Raw genomic sequence first — 27,300 nt, 5'->3', positions numbered from 1 at the left:
GAAGCAGATGGGCTACAGCAGCAGAAGACCACACAGAAATCTGAGGCTCTAATTCACAACTGGTCATTAAAGATTGGAAAAATGTTGCCTGGTTTGATGCGACTTGATTTCTTACACTTTAAGATTTGGATGGCAGGTTCAAACTTTAGTCTAAACAACATGAAAGCATGGTATCAACAGTTCAAGCTGCTGGTGGTGTGATAGTGTGGAGGATATCTTCTTGACATACCTGAGCATTGTTGCTGTCTGCAGTTTGTGTTTGTGACCACAATTTACCCATCTTATGGGCACACTTGTGGGTATACTGAGTACTTCCAGCAGGATAGTGCACCATGTCAAAAAGTAATCATCTCAAATTGCTTTCTTGAACATGACAATGGTTTCACCGTAGTCAGATGGTCTTCACAGTCACCAGATATCAGTCCAATAGAGCAGCTTTGGGATGTGACGAAACAGGAGATTCACTTCGTGTTTCTCCAGCCTGTCACTGCAGTCACTTAAACTAATAATCTAGTGATCAAAGTGGAAGATTTAAATGAAATAATTGATTTTACAGTGATAAATAATCATCTCGAGGGCCTAGATGCTTGAACGGATCTGAAGTTTAACAAATAGTTTTTATTACTAGAAAATATCCCCTGATGAATGTTGTATTGTGCCCTAACACCATTGTGTTGAAATTATTCAAGGACAAGGCAGCTGATACTCATTACTTTAGTCCAACATGTCCTTTCGTTTATGACCTGCAAATGTAATAGCATTCACCCTCAGCGGTTTGTGCTTAGCATTAATTAACAAATGCTAACACGGTAGCACACTAAACCAAGCTGGTGAATCTGGAAAACATGATACCTGCAGCATGTTAGCGTTCTTCTTACTGTTTTTAGCATTTAGCTCAAAGCACCGTCTAATTACAACCTAACAGTGCCCCTAGCGCGCCTGCAGACACGTAGCTGCCAGTGTGCTACAATAAAAGCTAAGAGACGGTCAGAAATTTGCTAAAGCGGCTGAGCGCTGAACTTTACAGGGTTTTATTTGAAGAGGCCACTTTTAATGAGTAACTTTTCACCTGTGGATTAACTTGTATTAGTGCAGTGGCTCTGTGGAACAACTAATTGCAAGTTTGCAGCTCCCACGAGAAGCAGAGGCGACAGGAACGAGGGACTGAAGTCGTTCACCTCAGCCTCCCGTCACCACAGCAGTCGACCTCCTTTGAGACTGAGCAGAGAAAAGAGTTACATTGTTTTTTATTTAAAGATTTCTTTAAAAAAACATGACTTATCTGAGTATCTTTGGGATTAACCCTGGGTTTTCAGTGTTCACCTCTTACCAGGGTACATCGCCATGGTAACTTAAGCTCCAGGTTTGACCATCTTGGCAGCAGGTTGTGTTCCAGATTAGAGATCAGTCAGCTGTCCAGAAAATAACATCACCAGTCCTGGAAGATTCCTGTGTCTGTGCACAGATAGCAACAGGATCTAGAGTTTTCTATTTCCAATTTATCAAGAAGAAATATCGATTCTTTGACACTAATCATTTCACTGCAGTTTTTTTTTCTAAGCTTTAATATATTGTACTGTGCAAAAATCTCGAGCTGTTCCTCTATTCTTTATATAATATTTCCGGAGAGCCAGACTTTCTTCTAATTTTGCAAAAATAGTTCTTTCAGAGTTTTTCTTTGCAAATTGGCTGCTTTTTTACTCATTTTTATGGTGGCGGTAGATGTTGGATTTGTTATTGATCTAATTACAAACACAGAAACATACAGTCTGAATCTGATCTAATATGCAGAACCATGTGGAAAGCATATGATCCACGGTGGCTTCATTTTTCAGCATGAAGATGACCCCAAACACACTGCCAGTGCGTATCAATCGTGCCTTCTCCTCCACAGAACCAGAGCACAACATTGCTGAAGCAGTGTGGGATCATGTTGACAGAGAACAGAACAAAAGGCAGAAACATCCAAAGAAGAGCTTCGAATGTCCTTCAAGAAGCCTGGAGAACTATTCCTGAAGACGACTTAAAGAAATGACAAGAAAGCTCTCTCAAATGCACATTTCAAATGCTGTGACGACAGAGCATTGATCCTCAGATACTTACATGCACAGTCAGCGTTTTTGCTGGCTTTCCTTCCTGGTTTCAAAAAAAACTTTATTAGTGTAGTAGGTCTTGTCCAGTGTTACTGACCAAAGCACAAACATTCATATAGCTCTTTGAACACTAACACTTGCACTTTGTCAGTATGTATCATGTGTTTAAGCTCTTCATATTTTCCTCATATTATCTCCTTTAGTAAAATCAGCCGCTCGGCTGCCAGCACACTTATCCATGTTTGTGATTGGTCACATGCTGCCAGTGCCAACCCTTTTCATGTGAACGTGCTGCAGCTAGACTGATAAACCCTGGATTAGCCTGTTGAGTTTATAACCACCTTCGTGCGACGGCTTCATCTGATGGCTGATGTCAGGGAAAGTGAAGCCAGATTGTGTAAAGATACTTTGGGTGTACTCAAAACCCAACTTTTAGCCTAAATTTGAGAACAGCCCACCCAAATGACTTAAAACTCGACACTGCGCTTACTGTGGCCTCCAGCAATATACCTGCCAAGGCTGAAGTAAATCATATCACCCGAACACACACGTTCAGAGATTCCTTCCTTTAGATTTAATGCCCTAGTGAGTATTTACAGCAGCATATGTGGGACCGACTTAAAATAAACAAAGGGTTCGTGGCGGTTATAATGAAGGAAAACGCGTCCCAGTGCAACAGCATGGCTCACTGGTGTGTTTTAATAGTTTTTGAACAACAATTAAGTTATGACACAGAGGAATAAGTAATATCAGGCTACTGCTATGCATACAGTACTTGCAAGGAGGCACAATTCTCCGTTGGTTTTCCTATTTTGGAAGGGATTTAATGACAATTAGAAAATATTTTTAATAATCTCAGAGGTTTCTGCACATGCATCCTTTTACTGATCGGGTTTGTGGGCAAAGGCCAGCGTATCTGCATTCTTTTCTGAGACTGAATTTATGCCTCACCATTCCTTTTCTATGAATCATAAGCAGAGCTAAAAAAAAAAGAAGAAGAAAAAAACGTTCTCAGGGCCCACAAACATGAAAACAGCAAGGTCAGTGTGTTTACTCTGCCGTTGGTAATATAAAGCTCATCTCAGCGCGAGTGTCTCCAATTACAACAAACCACTGGGCTCGCTGCTATTCCTTAATAGCTTCTTCCATATCTGACACTCTTCATTTCACGTAATGAGGGTCTTCAAGATGTGAATAAAGGTATGCATATGATTTGGTGCGAGGGCTGAAAATGAGACGTGCCTCGGGGTTCACTTCAAACAAGACAAAATTTGCAGCTCGAGAGAAACTCGGTGGCTTTAAAGCCGACATCTGTTCTTCGTCCCTCGTTTGGGGGCCAGAAAGGAAGCAGCCTGGGCTTCTGTGCCAAGGAGCCTCTTGTCTAAATCTCTGCCAACTTATTTGTCGCTGTGGCCTCATTGCCCGAAGAACCAGCCAGCCACTCCAGCCTAATGGTACGGTCATCTGTCGGTTCATCTCACAGCTCGCAGCTAAAACCTGGTGGCACAGAACATCAGAGAGCGGAAAGGAGGAGGAGGGAGGGAGGGATTGAGAAAGGGAGGGGAAAGTGAAACCAAATCCCCGAGACTGGAGTCGGTCCTCGCTGTTAACACCGTGAAGTCACCTAAAGTTTATTGCTTGTCCATTTGCCAGCAATCCAAAGAGAGGCTTAACTCTCCCAGGAAGCCACAGAAAGCTCTTTAACTGCCTGACCTTCCTGTGTTTTTATGGAGCCGGGGAGCAATTTAACATGTTTTAGTTAGTCTGCTTCACCTCAGCGGAGATGCTAGAAAGTGATACGATGCTCGGAAATCAGCATTAGCCGAGCCTGATAGGCCCAAAGCCCATATCTGCCTCGAACATCTCAACTGCATTCACGTTTCCAGCAGGAATTCATCATTAGACTGGCCTTGAAGTGCATTATACCGCTACCTTGAAGTCTAATGGCCTGTAATAGAGACATGTAAGTATACAATGAAGTTAAGGCTGCGAGACAGAAGCTGAACGGATCCCCCCAAAAAAAGAAGAATAGACGGGGTGAAATTCTGCTACCTCTGGGATAAAGAAACTGTCACACAGGCACGGCTTCCAGTTTATCTTTTAATTAACGTCTCATACACCGAGACAAACACACCATCAATAATGCAGCGGCAACATGCTACAATATTAATGCCAGACGAAATGAGGTAATTAGACGGGGGGAACTATTTCCAGCGCATGTGCGCGCCCAGCTAGCTAGCATCGCCGAGCGGGAATTACTCGGCGGGATACAAAAGGGATACCGCTACAATGGAGTCATGAGAAGAGGGGAGCAGCTGATCCCATGTGTGCCAGGGCCAAACGGGAGGGGACAGAGGGCCAACGTTTTGTTTGTCAGGATGAACAAATGGTGACAAACGATAGCAAATTGGAGTGAAGGCCCCCTGCTGAGCTATGGTCTGCCCACTGAGGTCTCAATAGAGCAGAGGTGCTATGGCTCGGGAGGATAAAGACACACATATATAAAGTTATCGAAATGTAATAAAGTTCGAAGGCGTGCCGCGCATACAGAAGCAGGCCCAGCCACGACAATAAGATGCCAGAGACAGGAGCCATTGGAAGCTTGGAGACGACAGACAGAAACAAAGGGCTCCTCTGACTATCTAATCCAATGTTTCACATGAAAGGCTTGAGCCTCTGCCGAGGACTAAAACAGCATTTGGCCTAATCCTATAAATCTATATGATCGAGACAGATGGAAAGTAAGTTCTCTCAGTCTGTGCCACTGGGAAAGAAAGAGAAAAAGCCTCATACCTCTCACCCCCATAGCCCTTGTTTCCAGCCTCATCTGCGGCAAGCTGCATAGCATAGCAGGCGTATAACCACAACACGGTCTAAAATAGATTTCGGGGGCCAGCTCAAGCCACGTACAAAAAAAAAGTGTATTTCATTTAATTGGCTGGATAAGACAAAGATTTTTTAATTTCCCCTGAGATACGGGTTGCCAACTTGTGTTTTTACACTGAAAGAAGAAGAACTGTACTCAGAGCAGTGCCAAGAATTTACAATGTTCTCTCTCTGTTTCTTTTTTTTTCCACGGGCGATGCTGCGTTTTTTCTCTCTCCTCAGAGAGCTCTGCAGATATTGGATTAATTATGCAGATGTTTAAATATCAACCTCGATCAAAGACTCCTACTAGTCTGCGAACCTTAGTTTGTCTGCGCTCCGTCTCCTAAGACCTGTCGTGGCATATGCTCCGGCACGGAGGACACACTTTCAGCTTTTCCTCTCCGTTTCGTGATTCTCCTTCCCTTCCTCCCTCCTCCACACAGACAGGCCATTGTGTGCGGGCACAGATGAGATTTGCATGCATGTTAGACTGGATTACACATGCAGGCTCTGGGAACCCGGACCCCTGTGGTCTCCCTTCACCGTTTGGGCCCGAAAAACCGGCGAGTTCTCCTTTCAATCAGCAACTTCAAACAAATCTCACAGCTTAATTGGCTCAGGAAGATACAGAATCAAAGGTTACATTCCTTAAAATTTGAGAGAGTGGGAGAAGAAGAAAAAAGTTTTGCAGTCTCTCTGCAGCTGCCCGTTTAAATTTGTCTCAAAATCAACTGCAGTGAAGCGGGGCCCTCATCAAGTTTTACATCCATCAGCAGCCAGGTTCCTAACTCGGGGAGATAAGGGTTAATCCTCTAAGTGATACGTTTAATCCCCGATCTTAAGATGCTGTGTGCGAGCGGGTGGGAGATGCCAGATAAGAGAAGGCAAATCTCCTTAAAAATAGCTGAGAACGCAGCATCAATCTGCCAGGAGATGCAACAAACATTTGATGATTTGATTTTAATTTCATATTGCCTCTTTCGTCAATACATCCTTGATCATGCACGTGTGTGTGTGTGCATGCGCGCACGCTTTCCGGTCAAGCCTCTCCAGCCTCGTCAGTGTATTTATAGAGCATTTGTTGACACTGACACAGTATTAAAGTGGCTGCAAAACAGACAATGAAAACATCTCGTCTCCAAGCATTTGTGTGTCATTACATTTATTCATACGAACATTAAAGTAAATTGTCAGCGCTGTCTTCTTTAAGCAGCTAAGCCCCGCGGAGCGCCTCTCCTCAGCGGGATTATAAATGAGATAGGATTTAATATTGATCCTCCGCTGACCTCCTATGAAGTTCTCATCATTTCATAATATTCTCCACAAATGCTGCTGATGCGATCAATGAACTCCCACAGGTCCGCGCGCGTAAACCTTGACCTTAGCGCTTGAGCATGACCGGGCTGTGCGCGGCCACAGGAGAGGATAAAGGCGAGGGACGATGCACGAGGACGCCTTGTTTACTTGATATGGCGACTCTCCGTGCGAGCCCCCGTCACCCGCCCCCCCCCCCCGGTTCTCATCATCTCTTCATGCTTGCATCTCTAGTTTGGACACTATTACATTTTTAGGCTCCACAGCACGCCCCTGAGTAACGCCACCTTCAAAGGGCTAGACCGTGAAGTATTGGATAATTTTTTACCTCGCACTGGAACGAAACTGGTTGATGAGCAAATTTACTGTCAGCTCTGAGGCTGTCTGATGCTGCTCCTCAGATGAAAAGAGGAAGGAAGGAGGAAAAAAAAGGAAAAAGAATCTGTCTCCTCACAAAACACGGGGCTCATAAGCAAGCCACATAAATAAATGAGCTTGATAATTATCGGAATATATTTCCATTCCTCTTACAATGGTCCCCAATCAATGAGCCTGCCTTTAAAAGTCAGAGCTCGCATATGTCCCAAAGGCATTCATTTCACCGACGCTCACATATGAGTTTGGGGGTGGATGCTTGGTGTGGGTGGACGCAATTGATTCAATGTATCTGAGGCGATGCCAGCCGTACATAATACACAAAAAACAGCGACGGAGGAAGGGTGTGGGCGGCGGGGTGTGTGTGTTTGTGTGTGTGTCAGAGTAGCGAGGGCTACCTGAGTGACTGTAGCCTCTAATAAATCAAATCATTTGCCTTCCCGCCAGCTAGTCCTGTTTTGGAGACTAAAGCTGCTTATGAGGAAAAAGACATGAGGAATTGTGATTTGTATTCATCGATACTGAGCCACAAGCACACGATGTCCCCTCTCCCACTCCCCTGTCAGCTCATTAGTCGCCCATCTCGATATTGCTATAAGGTGTAGATTCAAGCTCTCATCTAATTATGCCTGCACACACAGAGAATTAGATAAAGAAAACCTTTGCATAATTGGTCCAGAAATGTCCCTCCTTTAGTCCTGTGTGTATGGGTGTGTGTGTGGGGGGGGGGGACAGAGACACACACACATATTATTGGACAGGAGCCACACCCTGGCAATGACATCCAGAAGTTAGATTTTTAAGTCGGTAACAATAATGTGTGTGAAACTGTAAATCTTCGGCCAAGCTGGCAGGAGACCAACCGCCGACATCTATTTAAAAGATTTTTTTGATGGATAGTCTCCTCCGAGGAAACAGAATCACATCCTGGATATATACATTCCTGTATAATTAAACCTCTTAATAAATGATTTGCGAGGACAAATCTTTCCGCACAAAAATATGGATGGCAACCAGAAAAGGAAAAAGGGAAAAAGAAAGAAAGAAAGTCGTGGAATGAATATATCTGGCCTGATTTCTCCCCCCTCCCCCCACCTCCGTAGCTAATAACTCATTTATCATCTGCGACCTATTAATGACCATCTTCAGTAGAGCCGTAATACCATCAGGAAGAGGAGAGACACTCTTTGCCTTCCTGTTGCTGCTAACATAATTGTTACAGATCATCTCCATTCGAATGCGGGTGCAGGTGTTTGGTTTTTTTCTTTGCTTTGGGACTGAGTACCTTTATCTTTGTCAGATGACAGTGTCAATTTGGCTTCAAAGCCGGTCAATGCTAAAAACAGCCGTTTGTACATTTTTCCCTTGATAAAAGTGGAGTGGATGCATTTGATCAAATCTCTGTTGCATTTAAATTTCTATGGGGAGGAGGGAAAAAAAGTCATCTTATGTTGACTAATGTGTTAATTAAAAAAGCACCTCAAACCAAATAAATTATAATACAAAAACACCACAAAATTTACATTCTTGCATATGGAAATGTGTGCATTAGAAAGGTGATAGAAGATACAGTTCATGTAATGCATATAATTACATATTCTGTTTTCATTCTGTGGTTTCACATTACTATACTGCCCGAAGCTTGAAATCCACAGACTGTATATTAAATATAGACATCCTTAAACCCCAGACTCTAGCTTGATCATCCATGCTATCAGAAGTAACCAAGTATGCTAAGCTAACACCGAACTCCAGTAAGGATAGTTACCAAGCTTGTTCCATAGACTCCGTGTGTGCATCATATACAGATACCTGCTGAAGTAATGTGAAAATAAAACATTGTGAATATTATTCCTAAGAGGATATCTTTACAAACTAGTACAGAAAGAACCAACATCACAAACAGGTTATTGCAAAAGTAAATAAGTAAGCTATAGCAAAATTAAGAACGTGGTAAGTTAAAAAAACAAAAAACAAAACAGAAACCAAAACTCAACCTGTTTATTTCTGCTGTGAAGTTTGTTTTGGAGCATGGACGATGAAAAAAGATGGATTTAGCTTCTGCGCTGAAAATATGAAGCCAATTCTGAAGTGACTTAAATCTGCTTTCTATCTCAAGGCCACCAGATGGCGATAACTGTGGTTAGCCTATTAGCCCCTTTCCACCAGTACTTATTCAGCTCGGTTCGGCTCTATCCGACTAAGTTTTTAGGGTTTTTGATTAGGTGGTAGTACCTGCACCACTAAAAATTTTTAGTACCAGTTCAGCCGGTATGACACCAACAGACAGCATGCCACCGACTGGCAAGTCACTGCCATCACTCAATGAGTGAAATGGCAACGAGACAATGGCAACACAAAAATCAGCACCCTGGTCTCAGAGCCTGACAAAAAGCCATACTTACTGTAGATATACCATCGCCTCAACATCCTCTGTTTTAGTGTTGTGTTCGTGTCACATAGATATGACCTCACAGGGTTTTCGGCCACATTGTTATAGCAACTCGATGCACATTAGGTGGCACTCAATTGTAATGGAAAAAGAGAGAAACCCAGTAGAGTTTAGTCAAAGCACGCCGAGTTGCACTATGTACAACTGGAAAACAGCTACATGTGAAATGGCTTTCTGCTCTGACCTCTGTAAACACTTTCCTGCTTAGTTATGGTCTCACTAACTCAATATGAATTATATTGAATTATAAAATTAAATCTATTTTGTTACTTGTGGTCGCACAATGTTTCAAACTGGAACCTTATCAGTGATATGAAACCGTCGTTATCCAATGAGTGTGTGGTTACACAGTCAGACCCGCTGCTCCCCATCAGCCTTCAAAACCAAAGGGTGATGTCATTATGCTACACATTATCAAGTCACTTTAACCTGTGGGTTATTGATGGGGTCAGTTAAGTAGCAGAGGGGATTGTTAATCAGTTTTAGCTACTTTGGTATTAATTAAATTAACAACTGTTGCACTAGAGGGGTAACAATGAGACAATCCACAAAGCAGGAATGTTTTTACAGCTGGAGGCCACGGACATTTTATCTGACTGGATTTACATTATTTTAGCATTTGGCTAAGATCAGTGTCATTGCTGGTAGCACGAGGCGATACCTGGACCCTACAGAGGTTGCACAGGTAGTCCACCTCCTCCAGGGTGGCACATCAATATGTGACATTGGCAGAAGGTTTGCTGAGTCTCCCAGCACAGTTTCAAGATCATGGAAGCGATTCAAGGGGACAGGCAGTTACTCTAGGAGAGCTGGACAGGGCCGTAGAAGGTCCGTAATCCAACAGCAGGACCAGTATCTGCTCCTTTGTCCAAGGATGGACAGGATGAGCACTGCCAGAAGTAGAGCCCTACAGAATTACCTCCATCAGGCCAATGGTGTGAATGTGTCTGACCAAACAATATGAAAAACGGGCTTCACGAGGCTGGCATGAGACCCCGACGTCCTCTGGTGGACCTGTGCTCCCTGCAGAATTGGCAGGTCCATCACTGGTGCCCTGTACTTTTCACAGATGAGAGTTTGGTGGTGGGTTGGTGATGGTCTGTGGATGCTTATCCATGGAGTGCTGCACTGCCCTCTATAGACTAGGCAACAGCACCCTGACTGCCATTAGGTATCTGGATTAAATCCTTGTGCTTGTTGTCAGACCCTACGCTGGTGCAGTGGGTCCTAGTGCATGACAATTCCCGGCCTCATGTGGGGAGAGTATGCGGCAGTTCCTGGACCCCACACTCGCCTGACCTAAATCCACCAAAACACCTCCGGGACGTTTTGTTTTGGTCCAACACCACAAAGTTGCTCCTCAGACAGTCCAGGAGCTCATTGATGCCCTGGTCCAGATCTGGGAGGAGATCCCCGAGGACACCATCTGTTGTCTCATTAAGAGCATCCCCGACGCTGTCAGCCATGCATACAAGTATGCAGGGACCATACAAACTACCAAGTACCATTTCAAGTTGCTGCAAATTAATTTTCTGTCAAATGGACAAGCCTGCTGCATTATTTTTCCACTTTGATTTTCAGGGATCTTTGAACTCAGCCCTCTGTAGGGTCCTGTCACTCCTAACACATTATCCAGTCCGTATCAGTCCAGATATCCAGCATATTTTTTTCCTCATTGAGATCTGGTGTATATTAAAAGCTTTTTTTTTTTAGCTTTTTATTCATGAGAAAAATGTCATGACAGTAAAACCACAAAGGCCTGGCACGATTGGTTAAGACTGAGTGTAACACATTAAACTGTAGTTACTTCACTGTTCACAGCTCGGTTCACCACAGAGCAGCAGTAACATAAAAACCCGGAGTAATGGCTACATCCAGCAAGATATTTTTACACGATAGCTAAAATAACCGCACACAGCAGACTGATTGTTCCTCGACATGGCATGAAAACAGTTTGTACACAGAAAGCAGACTGAGTCATTTATAGTTATGTGGTACTACAACATGCAGATGCATCCACTAAAGCTCCACGGCACCTTCATCTGTTCCACAACCAGAATAGCCAGGGTTTCCGCTCTCCAATTACACAACATTACTTCATCTTTTGGCCTCTTTCTATCCCACTCACAAAAAAAATAAAAAATCCCATCTCCATAGCAACAAACTCTCATCCATAGTTCACAAAAATAATTGTTTGCTCCCGCATCAAACAGTTGTTCCGTGGAAGCTGTTAAATTTTGAGAACTTGTGCGTCTGTGCCCACCTTTGGTATATTTAACATAAAAGCCCAAGGCCTCTGACTTTTCTATTTATGTCCTTTGTGTGCTTCTGCCTCTATACGCTGCCGCAGAGGCTGAGGTGGAAGATAGTTGACTGCGCCGGTCCAGACGGTCTTAAAAGCAGGACTGTTCATTATTCACATGTCCTTGGGTTGAGTGGATGCATGTCTGTATTGCTTGTTATTGGTCAGCTCGGCTCTGATGCTATCACATAAAGGCACAGATGCTGGAAAAAAAGCACTTAAATAAAAAAGATGTCAATGTTTCTCCTGCTTGTTGCCCCAGAAAGACAAAAGAACTTGTCGCCTGGTGATGCGATGACGACACCATGGAAATGTTTACCTGTTACAAAGGTGGTAAAGACCACACTAAGCTAGCTTAGACTTCTGAAATCAGCAAGAGCACATTCGACTAATTTAATTTTATTAAACCGCAGATATTTAACAGATTTAAATGTCTTTTGTTTATATTTATGTTGCAGTATAGGAATTTCTTTCAACCCACAGGATAGCAGGAATCATGCTGGAAAAAAGGAGAGTAAATTCAGGATTGACCTGATTCTACGCTCCCTCTTATCTCCCTTAAAATGTCAAGTACCTGAATGCGCTGATCAGGCCATGAAAGTACTTATATATATTATGTCCTTGAGTCCCAGAGATTAGAATTTCCATTTCAGGCAGAAAGCCTCTAGAAAAACCAAACATCACATGCTGAGTGAAGAAAACTGGAAAGGTTACTGAGCCTTATCTGCAATTATGCAAAAACAGAGAGATTGGCCAAACCCATGTTCATTGCTACAAAGGGAATCTACAATGCCTTGATGTTGCATTCTCGTCTCGTAGTGCAGATATGTAGCACGCAGCACATCCTAGAGGAGGCTATAGGCAAGAACAGCTGACTGTACACTACTCACACCTAGTCATGTTTTGAATTATGAACACAGGCAATTAAACTTTAAATCCCCCCTTAGTAAGAAGATAGAGCCGACTAATTAAGTAAGTCCTTTTTAAATTTGGTTTTAATTCAGAGCTCCTCGAATGCCAAGCCGGCGTAGAGGATCAGATCAAAACAAGCTTGGTTTACTTTCATTCAAAGCTTTGCATTTTTGTTTGTGTTACATTCAAGTACCTAGTTTATTCCAGCATTAGAAGGGAACAAAACAAAACAACAAATCTGAAAATCTCCACTCTGTCTGACCTTCTTCTATCAGCAGCACTGACATGGAGCTTCTCAGATGTTGACAACTCCACTTCTGGACTCATTGTGTCATCTGTTCTCCGTCTCTCTCTTTTTTTTCCAAAGGAAGAAAGACAAGAAACAAAGCTTTGCTACAAAGGTCACTCGGAAAAACCTGCTTCTTTCTCTCATTTATTTATTTTTTTCCAACAAACACCGGGGGAATAAAAATAGTTTGGTTTAAAAATAATGGCTTTCATCTTCATTTATGCCTCTGAATATTCAATATGAGAGCAATGGTGCCCCCTTGTGTAAAATATAATTAACAGTCTGATAGTAAATATGCACCTAAGGTCAATTATAATTGAATCTGATAGCACAGCTTAGAAACGAACAGTGTTATTTAACCGTGAAAGAGTGTGATCACCTTTACAGCAGCTTCTGAGGTCCAGCATGTGTTTTGAACATTTTTTATTCCACATTCATACAGTTCCCTCTGCAGTAAACCTGTATTGATTCTCTCAGAGGTGAAGGGCGCTCCCTCTGTCCGTCTTTAGCCTCTCCTGCTCTTCACAAGGACTGCAGCTCTATCCTCCGCTGTCAGAGCTCTGTGCACTCTGCACCGCTCGCGGCTCAGTCAGACGGTCGTAGGACAGCGCTGTCATAACCTGTGAAAATGTACAGTGTGATATGGCTTTGGAGAATAGAGAGAACCAAGTAATAAGTAGAGGCTATCAAAGACATGCTGAGTTAAAGATTTTACTGGCTAGAACAGCCTGTGGCTACTGTTTTTCACACTGGATTGGTGAAAAAAAAAATTTTTTTTAAGCAGCAGCTTCGGCTAGTTTCAAACAGGGAAGGTAGATGAAGGACAGAAAACGGAGCTCTTTCTCTCTGCTGACATTAAAATTAAAATAACCATTAAAGATTTTGTAAGCGTTAAATGATCAGTCTGAAGCCACACTCGTGTCTATGCTAAATGTGAAGCTACAGCTAACCACATAGCTTAACTTAGTTTAGCATGCAGAATAAACAGAAATTCAAAAGAACAATTTGGAATTTTATCACCAAATTCCTTTTTTTTTAAAACAACAGTAGAATGTAACATGTTATATTCCAGTGAGCTTTCCCACCTGCTAGTTTGTAGCGTCTGTTTTCAGTCTTAACGCTATGTGAAGCTAAAGTAAGCTATCCTTTAGCAGAAGGCGATTTTCTTAAAGCCATACACAGTCAGTCTGCCTAATGACCAAGACTATATTAGAGAGACACACTACCCAGACAATCACGAAATGAACTATGGGATAATCCAAAGCACAGATGGCTGTATTAAATATAAGTTTAAAGGGGAGAAAGGCGTTTTAAACCGTATTTTGAGCTTTTAACAGATTATGGAGTATATATATATAATCTAGGGAAAACTAAAAGGAACATTTTTGGTTCAGTCGCACTATAGCAAAAATTGAGCAACAACCTTCTTGCAACTAGGAAAAATTGGTGATTGCAGGGTTTATGCACTGATGTTGTTTGTTGTGTTTTGTCTTTCCCCTCTCTCACCCTCAATCGGTCGTGGCAGATGGCCGCCCTTCACTAAGCCCGTTTCTGCCGGAGGTTTCTTCCTGTTAAAAGGGAATTTTTCCTTCCCACTGTGACCAAAGCACTTGCTCATAAGGGGTCATCTGATTGTTGGATTTTTTTTTTCTGTATTCTATGTATTATTTTAGGACCGTTACCTAGGGCTTAAAATCTGGGACTGTCCACCAATTGCTCTTAGAACTGAAGAAGCTTCCCAGAGGAGAGATGAAACGTCTTCAAGAAACCTACAGAAGTCCAGACGCTTTTCTTTTAAACCTCCTTAGACTATGATGACCTGGATGACTGAGAACCTTCACAGACATAGGTCTTAACCTTACAATCTGGTTGTTCAGTGATGACACGACGAATCTTACTTCCGGGCCTAAAGTAGTCTGCGTTTAATATGGCTTTTGTGTTGTTAACATGTTTAATGTTATGTATTTTCTTCTATTTGATCTCAAAAAGCTCCTAAAACAGTCAGTGATCACTGTTGACCTCCCTCGGCTTTTATTACCGCTAATCATTTATTTAAGCTCAGTTTTTAAAACCTTAGGATGTAACTACAGCCCAGCCCATGCAGCAGTATATGAATGACTAACCTCGTATTGTGGATGGATTATCTCAGTTGTTCTCCTGGCTGAAGTTTGGTCCTTTTACAGCATCCTGCCATGCGATTACATTTGTTCCTGACCACCGAGAACACTCACATTAACTTTTATCGAGTGAAAAAAAAAGTTAGCTTGTTTATATTATGCTAACATAGCTGTGTCGCTAGCGGTCACGTAGCACATCATTATATACCAGCTAGCCCAACTTCAGTAACCCTACAAACGTCACTGCTTTTTAGTTTTCTGTCTTCATTTATGTTGGAAGTGATAACAGAGCTGTACGTTTTAATTTGTTTCCAAAACCCCGCAGTCAGGACATGCTATATTGTATTTAGATAGAAGCTAGCGAGCTAACTCCCTGCTAACTTCTAACTCCGTTAAATGTCATAAATTCCGTTTTCATGGATGCCTGGATGTTAAACTCAATTGTTACACCTGGTAGAGCAGAACGCTGATCATTTTATTAAAGATGAAAGACTTTAGACAGTTTTTCAACTCTCAGTAATGCCATAGTGATCGTTTGATATATGGACCTGCAGCGGAGTTTAGGTCCAGACACGGCTAGTGACGTCAGACTGAACAACCGGATAAAAAGTGCATGGAGGCAACTGTTGTTGTGATTTGGTGCTATATAAAAAGAATTGAGCTGAACAGAAAAGTTCGTGGCGCGCACTTTTAATACTAAGGCAACTGCACAGGTGGATGATCATGGCAGCTACATCACTACTTCTGGAGGAATTTCAGGTCTGGATCTATGACGTAAACGCTACAAGCTATAGCTTAGCTTAGCTTAGCACTCTATAAAGAATAAAAATTTGAACAACACAAAACTTTCCAGTTTCTCTTTTGTATCGGTTAAATAACTGTATATGGCATGTCTTATCCCGTTGGTTTATCAGTGATAGTAGATATGTGTTAGTACCACATAATAGATTACGTGCTAAGCCAAGCTAAGCTAAACACCTGACAGAACACAGCCACATAGCCAGTCTGTGTAACACTACATTATTACTGAGCGCCTTGTTCTACTTACTGTGATCATAAGGAGTAGTGCCAGCATCATGCCCAACATTATGTACAAATTATTAGTCAATCCTCCAGCCCACAAGGGACCCAAGATTGTGGCCAGGCCCCCAACTGAGCGTCTGACACCTTGGCTGAATCCTTTTGGTGAGGGATCACAAAATATTAGGTTATTTATTTCAGATATAAACATAACAATATGGCTTTAAAGTTCGCTACGTGTAATTTTTTTTTCTATGCATCACATGCGCTGAGCAACAATCTGTTGTTTTAATGTGTTGAGCCAGCACACGGTGCCAAGGTAATATGAGCCAACCTTGTGTTTTCTCAGCAGTGACTTTGGAGAAGAGAGACACCTGAGACACGGCCACAAAGGGAAGCCCCAGCAGCTGCAGAAACACTCCGATGATGAAGGCCGACAGCTCCCATCCATAACCACCTGGCAGGGGTGGGAAGATGATATCACAGGATCGCTAAATTAAAGTAGTTTATCACAGAGTAAATGGAATACATAATTCAGCAATTACCTTTAGCGCAATCCAACATAAACCCTCGCATACCTATATTTGATAGACCTAGTGGCCAATAAATATGACAGTTCTGAAGCTTCTTATTTCTCATGTGGAGTCACGATCATTCAAAGAGTGTGGCAGATCATGCTTCGGTTGCCCAGCTCGTCCGTCCGTCAGTTTTTAAGTTTCTCCCACAAATGGGCTGGCAACACCAGAGACGGCTCAATCCGAAAAACGAAACCCCTGCCAAGCTGGCAGCCACTCGATTTTTGTTCTCTGCTGCTTTGCATCATGCACATGCCTGTATGAATTTGTGCCGACTCGAATTGTTGGAAGTTCTTGCATGAGCTGAAAGTCTGTAATTTTACGATCAAATTACAGTTTCACCAATCAAACATGCCTCTCGGTGGCCCCAAAGGATAAAATAGTTTTTCTTTAGGTGTCTTTCTTTCGGGTTTTATGTCTTTGTTCGGTTACTTTAACCACAACGGTTAACAAACGGCAAACAAATGACAGCCACGCTTTAACAAATAGCATTTTTGCTAAATTCGATTACTCTAATCCTTTTATATGTACTCAGGCACTACCCAGCTCCAGCACCTGTCACTTGTAATCAGAGCGATAAACGTGACGAGCTGCAACAGACGCAGGCCAACATTAACATACAGGATCCGGTTTGCCTCTATGGTATCCTGCTGAATGATATCATTTACAGAGCACACTCAGTTCAGCCAGTGTGTAACCCAATATGGCTCTGCTGTGCTCTACACACCGACACTGGTGGCACAGAAAGGATTTGGCTCAGAAAAAGAGGCATTTTTGTGTCTGTGTGTGCCTGCATTTGTGTGTGTGTGTGTGTGTCTGTGGGTGTGGTTTTTCACAGGCAGGTTAGCACCTCGGGGGTTGCAGAGGAAGATGAGGCACCAGATACAGGCGGTGCAGCAGATGACCAGGCCCGCTGCCAGCACGGCGCGGTCCGCCACCTTCCTGCTCAGCCAGCGTACAAAGAAGAAGCCCAGGATGACCTCCACCCCGCACAGGCTGTACATGAGGCTGTTGCCCAGCTCGCCAAAGTTGAAGTGGCGCTGCGTAAGAGGGGTCACCATGGTCTGTGAAATTTTTAGAAAGACACCAGTCATTTAGGCAAAGCGGTCCATTCAGAGGTAAAGAAAGGTAACCAGAGTATCCAGTTAGGTCAGTTTAATGAGAGGTGAGAATGGATCTTTACACAGAGGCTGATTATGTGCTTCAGCATTTAACTGATTATTTTCCCAAAAGTTTAGGTCTTAGAAAACTCCGTGTTATTCACTCTGGATGGTAAACAGTATGACATAGTGTGAAATGTTTGGAATCGCTGCCTGATGGATCTCGATGGTCGCTGCTCTCACCTCCAGCGCCGTCTGATTGAAGAGAGTGATGAACTGAGCCGTGAGGACAACAACTACCTCTTCTCTCAGGAACTCTGCGCAGAGAAGGACAGAGAGGGAGATACCAGAAGAAATAAAATAGGGAAGTCAGGGAGAAAAATCCCCAAAAATCTTCAACTGCTAGCTTCAAATCAAAAGTTTCAACTGGCAAGCTAATTCGAGATCAAGAAGTTTTAAGAGAAAAGAAAAGTTGGACGATCTCAAAGCGGTTGTAAGATTGAAGGAGGCGTGACAAATCCTGGCCGCCTGGTCGTGTTGATCATGTCGTCCAAGACGCTCTATATCTATTTCTTTTGATGGAGAGAAGTATGGATTCTGATATTTATCTTATATCCAAAACATGATTACACAGGAAAAAGGGGGGGGGGGGGGAGCTTTCAATAAATTCCAAATTTTGATACCAGCTTTTCCTGGAACAAATTCCTCCTTATGGGCTTGGAGAGGAGGAAAACGAGCTGGGCTTGCTGCTAAATTTGGATGCCAGATGGCTGGAGAATCGGCTTGATATTACACTGTGTGATCCACTACAGTTCAGTTCTCTGTGTTCAGCGTTTGCACTGCTATTGACATGGTTTGATTATTTTATGTCACTGGATGTGTATGTGTGCAGGTAAATACCTGATGTGGCTTTAAAATGATTTATTGTACCTCAGAAAGTTCTGAGACAGATTTTTTTCCCAAGATTTCCCAGCTTTTATTCCAAAGTCTGAGTCTACAGACTGATTATTAGACTCAAAAAATGCTTAATAATGGACAAAAAAAGTTACAAAGTGGTTGCTGGGGTTACCAGGTCTTTGGTATTAAAGCAAAGGGCAACCACTGGAGCTGAAAATTGCCTTGCTCTAAAAGAAAGTCAATCCTAATGTTAAAATATCCAGACAGTAGAAAGCATCGTTAAAGAACAAAAAATAGTTTCTGTGCATTTTTTCACTTATTACAAAATCTCTGAGCAGACGGTTTTTTTTAAGGACTTTGGATACTAGAAGCTGGGGGCGCGGCCAATTTGACCAACAGGCGTCCAGACACAAGCAACTGTAAGCAGTTTGGGTCTTCTAGGTATTACCTCTGCTAATTCAAGTCACTGAGCTGGATCTTACCTCCATGCTTGTGCTGTTGTTGCCTTTTATGACAATTTTAATTGGCTAATATGATGTGTTTCTGCGTGGTACAGAAGTTTGTGTTTCTGGTTTGGTGAGTGAAAGTCTAATATTTGATTATTATCTTTGTTAACACTAATTAGCCGATTTGTTTGTCTGTTCACTGAGCCTATGAAGTTTATGGAAGCAGACTGGTAACCAAACCTGCTAGAGTGAGCTGAAAACCTGATTCTTCATCCAAACATCAACTCTGTCTTCAAACCCAGCAAAAACATCAAAGCATCAATTCAAACGGCAAACGACTCGGAAACTAGTTTTTATCCCATCTATGGATAAAAGCAGCTCAGCGGCCAATCCAAATTAGCAGAAGATTTATTTAAACTTTTTTAAAAAAATCCAGGTGGCCACTTTGATGCTTTTCCTTTGGACCTTAAAGACATGCTCCTGCTCAGCCGATACATTTTACATTTGATGCTGCACAGAAAATAAGTAATAAAATGATCTATGAAGAAAATGCTTTGACCTAGAGATGGTTTTCTGGTGATGCCACAAGTAGACAAAGCAAAACAGCAAGTTCCACCGTTTTATTCATTGTATAGCTTAGCTTAGGAAAGAGACTAGCTAGGCATTAAAATTAGCTTACCAGTACTTCTAAACATTTCATCACTCGTGAGAGGCGGGGTACAACCTGAAAAGATCAACCCAAAATTCAACCCTAAAACTAATCATACTTTCTTGATCTAACTGGAAAAACTAAGAAGCTATATAGCCTAGAACTGTTTTAAACCACATATTGACTTCATTGATATCATTGTTGTTAGTTATCCAGGAAGACATTTACTAGCAGAGGATCTAGCACAGAGTAAAACCTGCATTTCTTTTATTTCTATATTTTTATACATGTTAAACAAATGAAGACATTCACTCCTGCATCTGGACTTTTTGCTCAGTATGAAAGTGGAATCTAACTCTTGATTACAAAATATCTCTTAAGTATGTTTCAGATAATACGTCTTTGAATGTTTCAGTCTTTTCAAGGGAGAAGAACTAGAGCGTGAAACAGAGCAGGCTACAAACCCGCAGTGCCGTGTAAGCATGTGTAAAATCTGATCCAGTTCAGATACAACACAAGTACATGGACTAAAAAAGGCAGTTGTGTAGTTTTCCTTGTTCCAAAAGCAAAGATTCACACAGATTTTACTGGTGCTGTTATGTACTTTTTTCTTTCCACGACACCTACCAGAAAAATCAAGATTTGATGAAAGAAAGTGAAAGATCTGCCCCGATTTTCAAAGCTTCTCCACTGATACACAAAAAGTCAGAAAAGATCAATAATTCAAGAGAGCGAATACCAGACACGCTGTAAGGGCTAACAGACACTCCTACTGCATGTGCCAGAGAAAACATCCTCCGCTCCTGCTGCGTTTCTGGTGTTGTAGCTTCTCTTCGTACAAAAAGGAATCAATAAGAGGAATGTTGGCCACATTACCAATTCTGTCTCCATTTCATCCACAAGTCAACCACAGCAAGTCAGTCAATAAAAAAGGAAGTCTTCCATCCTTCCCTCTGCCACGTCTTCAAAGAGTGAGAGAATCAATACAGCACATACACACAAACACACGCACTCGCAGTTGTGTCTTTAGAGGACACAACACCAACTCGCATTTCCTGGAGAGTTACTTCAGTCTTAAACACAACTCTGACCCCAACACTCACCTCGACCGTAAGCTTTAAACACGTCTGCAGCTTAAATTTAACGACGTCCCCAAAAGAAAAATAAATCCCTAGAATGTGAGTGCGTAAATCTACGATCAAAGCTTTAGGTCCTCACAACATGGTTAAGACAAATGAGTAAGTACTCAACCCACTCACTCCCAAGACACACACACAGTCAAAGAAAGTACAGAAAGGATATTGAGTAGCGGCAAACAATCGCAATCGCCATGTAAACGTACTATGACACTAATCCAATAGTGCACCTGACATCATGTATATACATACTCTGACATAAACCAGACATGTACACGCAAGTCCAATCAATACACTGGGAATCTGATCTGACATGCTGCAGAAAATTCCTCAGAGAGACCTGGAGAATGGAAAGTGTGTGCGAGACTGAGTGAGCAAATGCAAGCAAAATCAATAGAGCAGATATGAAACATGTGCATTGGCAGTGACACCTCTTCCTACCTGAACGCTGCAAAATGGGGCAGAGGAAAGCTGACTGTAATTGCTCGAGACAGGCAGTCAAACCCGCCGGCTCACCTCTGCTGGCGCTGAAGTTTCGGAAGGGGTCCGAAGCTCTGTGGACGGGTTGCATGTCAGACGAGGTGGAGGTCTCCAGTTGGTCGGAGTTGAGGGCTCTGTAGGTGTGCACCGGCTCCTCGTCAGACCCCATCAGCGGCACCTCTTCCTCTACCTCCTCCTGTTTCATCTCCATCATCGTGGCTCCCCCCTCGCAGCTAACAGGTGGTACATCCCAGTACATAGCCAGGACGAGAAACTGGAGCAGCACCCACAACAGGCACATGAAGATCTGACAGCATGGAGGAAAAGCACACATGTCTTCAAAGATCTTACAGTTTAAACACACAAAAAAAGATATTTTCACAGGACCAGAATCCCTGGAAGCTTTCAGGAGAGATAAAGTGGTTCAGCTATGGAAGCGCTGCCTGGCAGAGTGAAATCTAGAGAGGGATTCTGGGTCATATTATGCGGAAAAAAATGGAAGCAGGCATATAAGAGCTTTGTTAAGTCTCATTTAAGCTTCATCCACGCTACAGGTGTTTTATTCAGGCACACTTAGATAGAAACAGATCGATACAGGTTGTTACGGGACCGAGTACCGCTGCAGGTGTTTTGTATTCCTCTTACTCACAGGAGAAGAAAGGAGGAAAAATATATATGTGAGCACAGAATGTAGAGCGACTATTTCTGAAGGTTATTTCTGTATTCATGAGCCTTTCACAGAACCTTAGATTACTGATTATCTGGATGCTGTTACCCCAGGAGACGTATACTTGTTCACAACAAAGGGCCCCAGTTTGAAATCACACAGCCGCAGGAACAGGTTGAACGCCGGCCCTGTAGAGACAGGAGGAAGTGCTTTAAAGATGAGATAAATGGAAGATGTGTGGAAACAGTAGCCTGCTCCTTAGTGATTTTATTGAATGTTTTTTTCTGCTCACAGTTTAAATGAAACATCAAAAAAGAAAAAAGGGAAAAAAAAGGATCACGAAATCCTTCCCGGTGTCTGATATTTCCTCACAAGGCAGAGGGGGTGGTGAGAGGTGAAATAACACCTATTTCTCTGTGGATAAGTGGAAAGGGTAGAAACTGACCGACAAGAAGACCGGCTTGTCGACCAGCCATGATGGCGGCAAATATTCCAGCTCGCTCCTCCGGCTGAGTGCTCCGAGTCAAAAAGCCAAAGATGGAGGACCCGGCTCCTGCTCCGACACCTTAGGGCAAACATATCAAACTATGATATATTACATGCATTGAGTGTTAACCGTTTTACGTAATGCATGCGTGCATGTGTGTGCATGTGTCACCTGCTACAATCCGACTGCATAACAAAAGCCACTTTGAGTATCCAATGAAATACATAAAGTTACCTGAGAAGAAATAAAAAAAATAAAAAATTGTTGTGAAATGCATCTTCATCTGAGGCAAGATCTTTGTTTAAATGTTTCCAAAAAAGTACTGGCTTCACCCTGTAACAATTCCATTAACTTCTATACTATTCTATACTTTGGCTAGTTGGCTAATGTTAGCATGCTAACACGCCAACCAATGACTGTATAAAAAAAACTTTTCTTTTACTAAAAAGGTCTACAGTCATTGATTCCAACACATTAGAAAAACACTGTATCTAGTAAAGTGCACATTAACAATAATAGACGATCATGTGGTACTGCTGTTTTAGTTAGTTGATTTTAGCTGATAGTAGCTAGGTTTTAGCTAGTATTTACTAATATTTAGCTACTATTTAGAATATACTGTTAGTCTAATAGCATTCAGGTGATTTTGTTGTTTGGTTGACAACATAAATTTCTTAACAATGACTCACATCATCCCTATAATGCTTTGCTTAAAGAACAAATAAATAGTTCTTTTAGAAATTCCCATAATCCATTGTGTGCATCCTGTAGATAAAAATTTGAATCGCAGAGGCAGCTAGAGAGTTCTCATTTTGAAGCCTGTAGCTTCACACAAGCCTAGAGACTAGTCAGTGGCTATCTGGTAACCGTGGTCACTATGGAAACATGTGCATCAACTAACAGATTAGCCAGTGGCTGCAGGAGGTTAAAGGTCCACTGTTAATAGCCCAGATACACAGGCCTAGAAACTAGTCAGTCACTCCCTAGCAACCACTCACCAACCACAACTGCTTGGAGAGTGGTTGCTAGAGGTTGGCACACACTAGCATGAAATTGGTCACAGAGCGGTATGGAGGTATACCGTGCGCTACCAGGAACCTTCTTGCAGTTGCTTTGGTCTCTAGCAAGTTGCTGCTGTCACCAGTAGTTTGCATGGAAGACACGTGAACCTTCTCTGTTTCAAGTCTTATTTTAGTTTTACAACAGCAAGCTATGGGGCAACTGCAGCAATCTGCTATCAACAAAAGCAATCACAAGGACGTTGTTGGTACAGTACCCTCTTTGTGACTGATTTCACCTAGTAACCTCCAGCAAACACTGACCAACACAACCCAGCGGGTGGTTGCCATGGGGTTGCCAGCCAGTATAGGTCTACATAACTAAAGCCTTTTTTTTTTCTTTTTATGAAACCACACGTGATGAAGTGTGACTGACAATCACATGGCAGGAAATGGCCAAACACAATTTAGCAAGCACTTCCTTGCTGTGTCTTTTACTCTAAATGAGACTCAGAACAGAATCAATATTTTGGGAAGGGACCAGTAGGGTGATTTCCTCTTTGACTTTTCTACAATCAGACTTCTTTTTGCAACTGCAGAAGCCACCCTCTGCTGGCCATTAGAAAGAAAGCAGGTTTAAATCAATTCTGCGCCTCTTTCACTATTCACTTGACTTTCTTCCTCCCGGAGGCTACGTTCAAAGAGAAATTTAGATTGCATTCAGATGAAAGGAATGACCTGATATCAGATTTTTTGTAAGCTCGGTCATCTATAAGGAATTCTCTGTGTTGCATAAGGTGAAAATAAATGCGTAAAAGATGACCCACAGAGTCTCTTCATACAGAAGCGTGACGCAGTCTAAATTAGTCATGTGATGTCTCGTGGCTTGACTACTTACCAACAATCTCGAAAACATTTGAGAAAAGGACAATGGACTTTGTAGTTTTGCTTCGATCTGACCAGATGCCAAATAGCGGGCCCGTGACCAGTGCACTCAAGCTGAAGGCAGACAGACCGAGACCCAGGAAGTAAGGTGGGGCCTCCAAAATCTGTAGATACCTCCATATTGTAGGAAGAATGACAGCTGAGGCCACCACAGAGGAACAACAGAGAAGGGTTGAGACGTGTGCAGTAATATGCCAAAAACAACCCTGAAATGATATCCAGTTCGATATGAACTTACCGTACTCTATGCCACTCAGCATGAATATCAGTCCAATGGTGAGAAAAGTAAGATTCCTCTTTTGGTGATTATCCATTGTCCTCACTGACTTGCTTCTTTTTACATGCCAACCTCTATCTGCGCATGCTGCTCTGAAACATTCTTCAGAGCCATAATCAGATAACAAGAGACACCATGCATCCTATTACAGCTGCCGGCCCAGATAATCAGAGGAATCTGTTGCAGCGCTTTACAAGGTCACAGCAAAACTTCTTAGAGATGGACAACAAAGACGATGGGAGGCTTTTCTTACAGAAAAAGCTCAGGACGAACGAAGCCTGGACCACGTCACAGCAAACATGGAAACAATACAAACAAATATGAAATGATTGCAGTAGTCCAATTCCATTAGGCATTTATGTTAAAGATGAAATTCTGTTTGACTCCCGTCCTCGGTGTAGCACCACGCTGCGAGATCGAGGCAAGTTCTCAGGTTGCCCGGTGAGGTAAAGTACCCTGAGGTTTATACATATTTAAACTTGTTTGCTTCAGTTTCATCAAAAGCACCTCACAACCTTGTGAAAAAATGTGCAAGGCCTATCTGCCCCTTTTGGTTACACAGTAATATGCAAAAGTCTTGAGACACTCCTCATTTCTTTATACTTTTCTTCCAAAGAGGCAGACTAAAGAAGAACATCCAAAGAAGAGCCAGAGCAATAGTTCTCCAGGCCTTCTGAAGGAGTTTTGGAGTTTTTCTTGGAACTGACCATTTTCATAGTAAATCATTTTTTTGTTGTTGCTTTGCTTTGTTTTTTTTTCTGTTAAGCCACTTAACACTGACCCATGAATCATTCAAGCATAATAAAAGCTCCTACACATAACAGGGAAAAGGACAAATTGTATCTTTAAGGCACTTTGTTACTTGAAGCCTGTTGCAAAAACACATCTTCTGTTCAATTTCTGTAGTTAAATCTATGAAAAATGCCAATGATAACATAAAATAGTAGTTTTGGCGCAATAATGTGATTCCCAAAGAGCTATTAGCTGAAAACTCGGCATATCCCGGCATGGTGTGTAGTTTGTCCTTAAGAATTTTAGGAAACTGCTGAAAAAAATCCAGCAAAGACTTGACACAGGACCTGACAGACACATCTGGTGCTTAAGTTGATCCATCTACTGTTCACTGAAGCCTAATGAGAAATGATCCCAGTGAAAGGAAGAAGCCAAAGGAAGAGAAACGGGGACAGAAGGCTCAGGTTATCGTGTAATGCCAGATTACACAATAACTAGACTAAAAATGAGGAGCAACAGATGGAGTGGTGAATCCAAATATGAAATACTTGGTTCAAGTATGTACAGAGGTCAGGAAAGAGGTACAACATAAAGTGTGTACAACATGGTGGAAGCTCTGTCATGGTTTTGGGCTCCATTTCGGTCAGTGGTGTTGGAGATCTTGTCCAAATTGATGAACACAGAAAAGTACCATCAAATTTGGATCCATCATGTAGTACAATCTGGAAAGCTTCTGATAATGTTTTAGCATGACAATGATCCCAAACACACTGCCAATGCAGTAAACACACAGTGAAACACTACCAGTCATGAATTGGCCTCCCCAGAGCTCGGACCTCAACAAGCAGCGTGGGATCGTGTTGACAAAGAACAGAAGAAAAAAGGCAGCCAACATCCAAAGAAGAGCTTTAAATGTTCTTCAAGAAGCTTGAAGAACTATTCCTGAAGACTACTTAGCCCGAACTCTCTTAGACAGAGAGTTCAGGCTAAGTAGAAGAATAAAGTCACACCAAATATTGCCGTTCATGTTTGTTAGAATTGTACAAACTCTGTTTTTGCCTCACATACTGTGTGTTTCCATGCATGTTTGCACATGCTTCAATAAATCCCTGCACCTGTTTCCTATTTCTATAGCACAATATAAAGAAATAAGGGGTGGTTTGAGTCTTTTGCACAGTTTTTTAAATAGGAATTGTGCTTTTTACAAGCATGGGGCTAAATTTAGCTGTTCAAAAACACAATAAATCACACAGTGATAAAACAAAAAGTAATGAAATACATCAGATAAACAAGGACTATATCTTATGGAGCTTTAACAGCAGAGTGGGCAACAGAGGAAACTATTCAGCTAAACGCTGCACTGTATTCAATACTGAATAAATTAGGTATGACACTGCTGTCTGTTGTGTTGAGCTGTAGCTCCTTTTTTCAAGCTGCTGTGGTGTTCCTAGCCTTGGGCTCGCTGTATTAAACAGAACTGTCACCAAGTTAATACCGCCATATGTTTTTCAGCAACCCATGAATAATACAAAACATTTGATTGTTTGAATAGCAGATATAAACTCGCTCAGCATCATGTGCTCATGCCAAATAACGTCCAGACAATCTGAGAGGTTTCGAGCTCACCAGGCCCCTGCAGTGATGAAAAGTCGCAGGACTCATGTATTTGGGTAGGAATCTACTATATATGTATGCGTGCATTTGTTGGCCATAGTGTTGACCTTTCTGTAATTTTTTTAATGAAAAATGATTTCATAGAGCATGTGTACTCACCAGTGTAGCGTCACTGCGTGTGTTTCATTCTGTGGAAACGGTAATCAAGGAGGGATTCATCCGGCTCGGCTTTTCCGTGACAAACGGCTGCTGCTGAGTGTCACAGGCCCGCTGAGAGGCCATTAGCATCCTACCTGCCTTACCTGTGGTGGTTTCTATAGAAACACATATGAGGGTGGAAGGTGTTTTTGCACTCACCTTTGAGCCTTGGTAAACAACAGGAAGTTCCCTGGTGACTAAACTGATATCGAGTCCACTCAGCCAGTCACAGCAGTGCCCCGGAGCCTGTTGGAGATATGAAATGATCAGCTGCTGGCAGAAGGACATTTGACTTTCAGATAGAGAGGAGCTTGTTAGGTGGATATACTGTACAGGAGGTGGCTCAGATAGGAGTGG

The 27,300-nt window shown here is 42.3% G+C and overlaps 1 protein-coding gene across 1 annotated transcript; it reads right to left on the bottom strand.

Moving 5' to 3' along the window:
• Window positions 1–9,707: 9,707 nt before the first annotated feature.
• mfsd8l2 (major facilitator superfamily domain containing 8-like 2) lies at window positions 9,708–26,790 on the bottom strand. Its single transcript, XM_040022257.1, has 11 exons — window positions 24,361–26,790; window positions 24,076–24,261; window positions 22,351–22,413; window positions 22,138–22,257; window positions 21,801–21,880; window positions 21,062–21,332; window positions 17,661–17,734; window positions 17,168–17,381; window positions 16,077–16,199; window positions 15,771–15,901; window positions 9,708–13,225 (listed from the first exon to the last, which is right to left on the bottom strand). Exons 1-11 carry the CDS (start codon window positions 24,434–24,436, stop codon window positions 13,145–13,147), a joined length of 1,419 nt encoding a protein of 472 aa, XP_039878191.1. The 5' UTR covers window positions 24,437–26,790; the 3' UTR covers window positions 9,708–13,144.
• Window positions 26,791–27,300: the final 510 nt, after the last annotated feature.

Source organism: Simochromis diagramma, unplaced genomic scaffold, assembly GCF_900408965.1.
Source record: "Simochromis diagramma unplaced genomic scaffold, fSimDia1.1 OVJJ01000205.1, whole genome shotgun sequence".
In the NCBI taxonomy this organism is placed as follows: domain Eukaryota; kingdom Metazoa; phylum Chordata; class Actinopteri; order Cichliformes; family Cichlidae; genus Simochromis; species Simochromis diagramma.
Note: the sequence above shows the minus strand (reverse complement) of the source record. Positions and strands in the feature narration are given on the sequence as shown.

Coding starts and splice junctions, on each gene's coding strand:
- mfsd8l2 (XM_040022257.1), bottom strand. CDS start 24,436: ATGGATAATCACCAAAAGAGGAATCTTACTTTTCTCACCATTGGACTG. Junction 21,333..21,800: donor ACAAGTATACGTCTCCTGGG/GTAACAGCATCC, acceptor CCATGCTGTCAG/ATCTTCATGTGCCTGTTGTG. Junction 17,735..21,061: donor AAACTTCAGCGCCAGCAGAG/GTGAGCCGGCGG, acceptor TTCTCTGCGCAG/AGTTCCTGAGAGAAGAGGTA.